The sequence below is a fragment of the Bos mutus genome, chromosome 15 (genome assembly GCF_027580195.1).
Source record: "Bos mutus isolate GX-2022 chromosome 15, NWIPB_WYAK_1.1, whole genome shotgun sequence".
Classification (NCBI taxonomy): Eukaryota; Metazoa; Chordata; class Mammalia; order Artiodactyla; family Bovidae; genus Bos; species Bos mutus.
Genome location: NC_091631.1, coordinates 78,821,935 through 78,830,068, shown reverse-complemented (window position 1 = coordinate 78,830,068; position 8,134 = coordinate 78,821,935). Strand labels below are relative to the sequence as shown.

The 8,134-nt window shown below is 35.7% G+C and overlaps 1 protein-coding gene across 1 annotated transcript; it reads right to left on the bottom strand.

Moving 5' to 3' along the window:
• Positions 1-3,126: 3,126 nt before the first annotated feature.
• Positions 3,127-4,056, bottom strand: LOC102284052 (olfactory receptor 4C46). Its single transcript, XM_005898639.1, has one exon. The coding sequence runs from the start codon at positions 4,054-4,056 to the stop codon at positions 3,127-3,129; it is 930 nt and encodes a 309-aa protein (XP_005898701.1).
• Positions 4,057-8,134: the final 4,078 nt, after the last annotated feature.

Genomic DNA, 8,134 nt, shown 5'->3' with positions numbered 1-8,134 from the left:
GAAATTTATAAAAGTAATTTCTAAGGAGAAATGTTGAGGGAAGCTGTAGTACAGGGGAAAAGAATAGAGTCTCAATTAGTGTCTGGATTTACCCAGGAGGCCTGAGAGTTCTGCAGTATTTATTGTACTATGATACTCGTTCCACCTTAATGCAAGAGGACCAGTCTTTCACCCCCAATCCTATCATTTATTGGCCGGTGGTGGACCCTGGGATGGTGAGAATAATCCCCAGTGAAGCAGTTCCAATTTTCTCTGGTGCAAATGTACAGAAACAATGGGGTTGTGAGTTCTTAGCTGCTCAGCCATACAGCAGCTATTCCTGGGTACACTGGCCCAGTGAGAGAGATATGACCAGGTGCAATATGTCCTCCACATTCTGTGTCATCATTGGTACCACTGCAGCTCAACCCTCTATCATTTCATACCTAAATAATTAAAGTTACCTTCTAACTGCTCTTCTGATGCCTGTCTTGCTCCCTTCAATTTATTTTCTGTACTGTATCTGGAGTCATCACCTAAATCTCAATTCTAACTGCATCATTAGGTAGCTTAAAAGACCATCCAGTATTTTCCATATAATACATAGCATCAAGCCTCGACACAATTACGAGACCCTTCTTTAACTTCCCTATTTCTGTCTCTTGCTATTTTCCCTTTATAAGCTAAATGCCCAGCGTGTTTCCTGGCATATAGTGGGAATACAATAAACAATTTTAAATGAATAGTTGATTTCACAACCACAACTCTATCAAAATTATTAGGATTTCTGCATTCTTATATTCACCTTCTAGCCTTTGTTATATATTCCATCTCCAAGAACACTCTTACTTCAATTGGTGCCTATTTATTCTGGTAACATCTTCTCATACTTTTAGTTTCAGTTTGGAGATTTTTTTCACTCTGTAAACTTTCTAATTCCAAAGTCTTTGTTGTATATCCATCAAGCATGCCCTTATAGCATCCTGCACTTCCATTGTCTTATTTTTTGTAAAACTGCATTGTAATCACCTGTACTTTTGAGGGTCTCTCAGTGGTCCTAAGGAGAAGGCAATGGCAACCCACTCCAGTACTCTTGCCTGGCAAAACCTATGGACAGAGAAGGCTGGTAGGCTGCAGTTCATGAGGTCACTAAGAGTTGGACATGACTGAGCAACTTCACTTTCACCTTTCATTTTCATGCATTGGAGAAGGAACTGGCAACCCACTCCAGTATTCTTGCCTGGAGAATCCCAGGGAAGGGGGAGCCTGGTGGACTGCCATCTATGGGGTCGCACAGAGTCGGACACGACTGAAGTGACTTAACAGCAGCAGCAGCAGCAGTAGTCCTAAACTTTGTGAAGGCATCTCTTGAATTTCTCTTTATCACTGCTGCTGCTGCTGCTAAGTCGCTTCAGTCATGTCCGACCCTGTGTGACTCCATAAATGGCAGCCCACCAGGTTCCCGCCCTGGGATTCTCCAGGCAAGAATCCTGGAGTGGGTTGCCATTTCCTTCTCCAATGCATGACAGTGAAAAGTGAAAGTGAAATCATTCAGTTGTGTCCGATTCTTCATAACCCCACTCTTAGTAACCCAACTCTTCATAAGCCCTAATTGGGCTGTAGCCAACCAGTCTCCTCCATCTATGGGATTTTCCAGGCAAGAGTACTGGAGTGGGGTGCCAGTTCCTCCTCCACTTTATCACTGAAACCCAAGCAAATATTAATGTGCTTTATTCATTCCTTGGACCCCAAACTATTTTTTGTTTAATGAATGAAGAATGAAAGTGATAAATGGAATACCTTTATACTGAAATTACTTTGTATAAAACTGAAGCTACTTATTAAAAAAAAAAAAAAAACTTTTCATAATATAGTGTTACCCAAAAGCAAACTGATTAACAAATAACAGAAAAAGCCCACAGTAACTCTATAATGAAATCTTGGTAATAGCACAAAGAATAAAAGGTAAATAATTTGCTCATTTGATTATAGAAACAGCTTTAGTTTCTTTCTTTTTCATAGTTTAAGTGGGAATAAATAAAAATAGTGGTTTCCAAGGAGACAAAACTAGAATTCATCCCAGACTCTGAAACACATAAAAGTAGAAAAAGTTTCCTAATCTCTATCACTACCTTATTTACCTTCATTTTATTAATGTTATTCATCTTTGTTTACACTTATATTATTTATTCAGCATTTATTATGAACCAGACATTGGGCTAATTGTAAAAAAAAATGTTAGCAAGTAGGCAAATACTTTATGCAGTATGACTATTTATATACTTAATACATTGAAATTCCCATCTGACATTAAACATTATTTTATTTACATCATCCCTCCTTCTGATTCCTTATCAGGATAAGATGGCTACATGAGTGATTCAAAGTGATTCTGAATGCAATAGGAAATTTTGAAATATAGTATATCATTTATTACTTAGATATTAAATGGTCCATTGCTTTTATATTCCTAGAATAGTTAAACACCACAGTAACACACTACTTGCCATAAAACCATCAACTATGACACATTAAAAGTGGTCAGTATTATTAAAATCATTAACATTTATTCATATATAATGACAACTAAATATATATATATACATTATGATAGTGTATATACTAATGTATGATACATATCTATATAAATATATATTTCAGCAGAACTGTTTCTATAAATGCTAACAAATGTAACTATGTTGTTTGTTGATTATTATGGCCTGGTCATACATCACAACATTTAAGAACATGGTCTGATAGTACAGGTAGGTTCTGGTCACTGGTTCCTCAGTATTTTTGCTTTGAAACATATTCCTTGCTGTTTGTTCGCTCACTTGTAATATGGTGATAATAGCTATGTCTACACTTTCGATTGTAATTGAGATTATTAATAAATATCAGCATATTTTGTCACTTTGTTTTATTAGAAAAATAGTTTTGAATCCATAAACAGTAATGAAGATAGATAAATAGGTAAAAAATTGGTAGTTTTCCAAATTTGCAAAAGCCTGTTTTTTTGTCCCATTTCTACACCCGTTTATTCTGCCCTCTTTGTAGAACTTATGATTTATACTAGTTTCTTTCTTTGGTCAAAAATATCCTTTTGAACTTTCCCTCTCTTCAACTGACTTTGGTGTCCAGGCACATTTATATTACATCTGTAATAGTTTTCCGACTAAACAATTTCCAAATGGCATTTTTCATCTGGTCATTTCTCAAGGTATAGATTAAGGGATTTAACATGGGAGTTATCATAGTGTAAAATACAGCCACTGCTTTATCAAGAGGTAAAGTAGCTGCGGGTCTCAGGTACACAAATATGCAGGGCACGAAGAAGAAGACAACTGCTGTGATGTGGGAGATGCAGGTGGAGAGGGCTTTTTGCCTCGCCTCCAAGCTGTAGGTCCTTAGGGAGTGCAGAATGACCACATAAGAGCCCATCAAGAGAAGGAAGTTTAACAGACAGATGAACCCACTGTTGGCAGCAACAAAGAGTCCTAGAATGTGGGTATCAGTGCAGGCAAGATCGAGCAAAGGGTTCAGATCACACATAAAGTGGTCTATGACATTAGGGCCACAGAAGGGTAACCTGAAGATGAAGAGGATCTGAATTATTCCATGAAGAAAGCCTCCCACCCACGCCACTCCCACTAGCAGTCCACACAGCTGCCGATTCATGATGGTCGTATAGTGCAAGGGTTTGCAGATGGCCACGTAGCGGTCATAGGCCATCACAGTAAGCAGGATGACATCAGCACCTCCAAAGAAAAGTTCCCCAAATATTTGAGTCATGCATCCATTGAAAGGGCTGACTTTCTTCTCATAGAGTGAATCTATAATGAGTTTAGGGGTATTGACACAGGAATAGCAGGCATCAATAAAAGAGAGATGAGCCAGGAAAAAGTACATGGGGGACCCCAATAATGAGCTGGTGGCGATGGTGACCAAGGTGAGCACATTCCCTACCATAGAGACAATGTAGACAATGAGAAACAAAGCAAATATGATTTTCTGCACCTTCAGATTCTGTGTGAGTCCCAGTAGAATAAATTCTGTCACATTATTCCTTTTCTCCATATATCTCATATTATGGTTAATTACATTACATGAAAAAATGTCACTTTTTCATAATGTAACCTTGAATCATTGTCTCTGATAATAAATACCTAAGTTCTATTGAGTTCTGTATCCTTGTGAGTTTATTTGAGATTAAAAAAAAAAAAAGCTTCTGATATCTTGAAAAATTACTCAAATTCTTTCCTGGCAGAAGATAATGCTTAGAATCAGGAGGAATTTAGTGAACACAGAGGCAAGAGGGTATCTCTGTAGACTGAATCATGTGAGATGACTTAGGGCCTTAGTAGAAGCAGTAGGTCTCATGTGTAGTGGCAACTAAGCCTGAAAAAAGAAATAGAAAATGGATGCAAAGACTATAAATTCAAAGTTAAAGAGTTTTCCTTTTAATCTTAGAAAATGAGAAACCAGGGAAAGTAATTGGAATACTAGTGGAAAGATGAAGAAGCATTTGAGAAAGAAGGAATGCTGGATATAACTCAAATAGAGGTCTTTGTGTGACTTTTATGAAGTAGGTGGAGGTTCAGGAAAGTGAAGGAGGATAGATAAGGGAACCTCACTATCAGACTAATTGTAATAGTTGGCAAAAATTTTAACAGAGCATTGTTGATGAGAAGGAAATGAAAGGACACAGTTACTGTAATTGAATGATCAATGTGTTGCCTAATTCCAGTAAATTTATAATGCTAACAAACATACTTCCAATGACTGACATCATCATGGCATGATGGCAACCTAGGTGGATAGTATTATTTCATTATTTTGCACAGGATTAAAAATTGTAAAGACTACTTTTAGTCATAATAATAATCATTAACTAAAACTTAATGAATACTGACTGTGCTTCAAATTTTTAACTCATGCTCTATATTATATCATAATAAACAATATTTACCTAGTAAATTATTTTGATGTGACCATGATGACTTGAATTATTTTAATAACTTTAGAAGCAAATGTATATCAAGCAAATACAACAGCCACACAGGAACAGCCACACATACACACACAATATAGCTTTTTTGAATCCTCAAATATTAATTAATTAATGATTTTTAGTAAGCTCCAGGAGATGGTGGAGGACAGGGAAGCCCGGCATGCTGCAGCCCATGGGATCACAAAGAGTTGGACATGACTGAGCGACTGAACAACAACAGCAACAACAACATATGGTGCTGCTTTCTTTGTAGATCCACTTTATTTTTGTGTTCCCTTAGCCTTTTTGTCTCTCTCCAATTCCCCTATAAAATATAATCTCACAGATTCTTCTGCAAAATGTTGAAAATCACAATCCCAGTTGTTGAGTATGCTGTTTTGAGACTCAGAAAGACCAGATAAGAATCTTGCTTTCCCCTACTTACAACTTCTTGATCTGGGGTACACTTCTTTGCAGCTTCCATCCTTGTTTCCTCTAATCAAGTGAGAACAATAGCCTCTACCTCACAGGTTGTTATAAAAAGTGATTTAGGAAACATGTATGAATATATCCACCACACTGTGGAGAACACATAAAGGCATTTCATTTATTCTTCTACTTATGAATGCAGCAGTAGGAAGAACTGACATTTTGTGCAATAATACAAATAAATTAACCAATTAAAGTGAGGAAGAGTTATCTCCAATTTTACTTTTAATGAAGTCACAGAGACCCTTATTATTCACAGCAGTTGATCCAGGAAAGGTTCTTCACATTCATGTTTGAACTAAACAAGTGATGATTTATATAATTTAATATTTATGTTTATTTACATATGTGTAAATTATATTTAAAGTTTTATTTTCATTCACACGATTAGTCTTAATCATTAAAAGAAGTATCTCATGGCCAAAGAACTATATCTGATATTTAGTTAGATCTTAAACATTTCTTAAATTCTATGAGCCACAATTTTTTCATTTGTAAAATTATGTTAATGATATTTACAAACTACCTTTTGAAGAATGGGGTGAAGTTAAAATGCTCTATTACTATATTTGAAAACTGTTGAAACAGAATGATTACTGTATACAGAAAATCACAAGCTCTATAATTGACACTATCAAACAACTTACCTTCTGGTCTTAGAAGATATTAATGATTTTCAAAGTGCTCAGAACTAATTCCATTTTCAAATTATCCTGCCTCATCTTGGGATAAGTAGCTTTCAGTATGAAAGATATGACATATTCCAAAAGACCCTGTTCAGATTATTCACAGCAGAAATATTATCCTTTTTTTTTTTTTTTTTTTTTTTAAGTCTTTTCTTCTAGCCTAAAGACTCACAAAGTTTACAAAGAAAATCCGGGGCTTGAATTTAGAATGCATTAGCTTGGAACATTATGGGGAAATGGCTAAAACAAGTAGTTTTAGTCTTACAGACAAGAGGCAGAAAGAGTGGTGAAAACATATGCAAATGTGTTATTGCACCCTTGATGAATTTTGCTCTGGAGATGAAAACAGAAAAGACATTTTCATCTGTAATGCATGGATATTTAAAGAGACTTCCATAAACGTTCTTGTCTTGTAGATGCTATTTTCTCTCCAGTGAATTAATTATCTGCTTTGATGTTAAAGTTTTGTCTTAGAAGCAGGTATTCTGGAGGCATGCATTTATAAAACTCTCATTCCTGAGTGGGGAATTGTATTCCCTGCTTGCAACCAAAACATGCGAGTTCCCTTATTCTATCTGAACCAAGCTTTCTAAGAAGGTTGATGTCCTGTGACTAGCAAGGATTGCTTAATTCCAGCCTGGCAGCTTATGATGTAGTCAACCTGTGCACTTATTTTGGAAAGAAAACTTCCATCTTATCCATACAAAGGTATTACTGGAAACCTGGTATCCATTGTCAAGAGAGACAAAAGCAATGAGGACATAATAATGGCAGTGGTTTTAAAATACTTGGTGTCAAACCAGTTTTTTGCAATTATCATAGTACTTTTAGAATAAATGGAAACTATAAAAGGCTCCAGATACATCATCTCAGGAATCCATGTGATGATCATTACGGAATCCTAGGCAACATTAAACATGTGGAGAGATATTTAAAGCTCAAGAAGGGAGTTCTAAATTCAAATACAAGAATTGTTCACCATTCTTATCACTTTGCATGATTTTTTTTCCCTTTTAGTCATTTTAGAACATGTGCAGTGATAGATTACTAAGGTTTTAGTTTGTTTTCCCTGATGACTAATAATGTTGAACATTTTAAAAAATACTTTATTGGCCATTCACGTATCTATTTTTTTTCCCCCTCTGGAAGTTTCTTTTCAAATGTTTTGCACAATTTAAGAATGATATCTGAGTTTCTTATTACTAAGTTGTTGTAAAGATGGTTTATATATTCTAGATATAGGTACATATATATATGTGTGTGTGTGTGTGTGTGTGTGTGTGTATGACTTCCCTGCTGGCTCAGATAGTAAAGCATCTGCCTACAATGTGGGAGACCCAGGTTCAATCCCTGGGTCAGGGAGATCCCCTGGAGAAGGAAATGGCAACCCACTCCAGTACTCTTGCCTGGAAAATCCCATGGATGGAGGAGTGTGGTAGGCTACAGTCCATGGGGTCACAAAGAGTCGAACATGACTCTTTATATATATATATATATATATATATATATATATATATATATACACACACACACACACACAAATTTATGTAGTATATAAAATTGTATGTGTAAACTTTTATATATAAATGTATTTACATTATATATATACACATATACATAGCATATATATACAAAGTACCTATGTGTGTCTGTCCTCAGCAGTGTTCAACTCTTTGCAACTTCATGAACTGTAGCCCACCAGCTTCCTCTTTCCATGGGATTTTCCAGGCAAGAATACTGGAGTGGGTTGCCATTTCCTTCTCCACAATGTACCTATAAAAGAAACTTCACATTTTCTTAGTAATAATGCTAATTAGCACTATTATATATTCTAGATTATCCATATAATAAAACAATGAACTTCAACCACTACTTTATGCAAAAATTAATGCAAAATGAGTCAAATAACTAGATGTTAAACTTAAGCCTGGAAAAATTCTAGAACAAACGTACCTGATGTGGAGGTAGATCAATATTTTAGACCTGACAT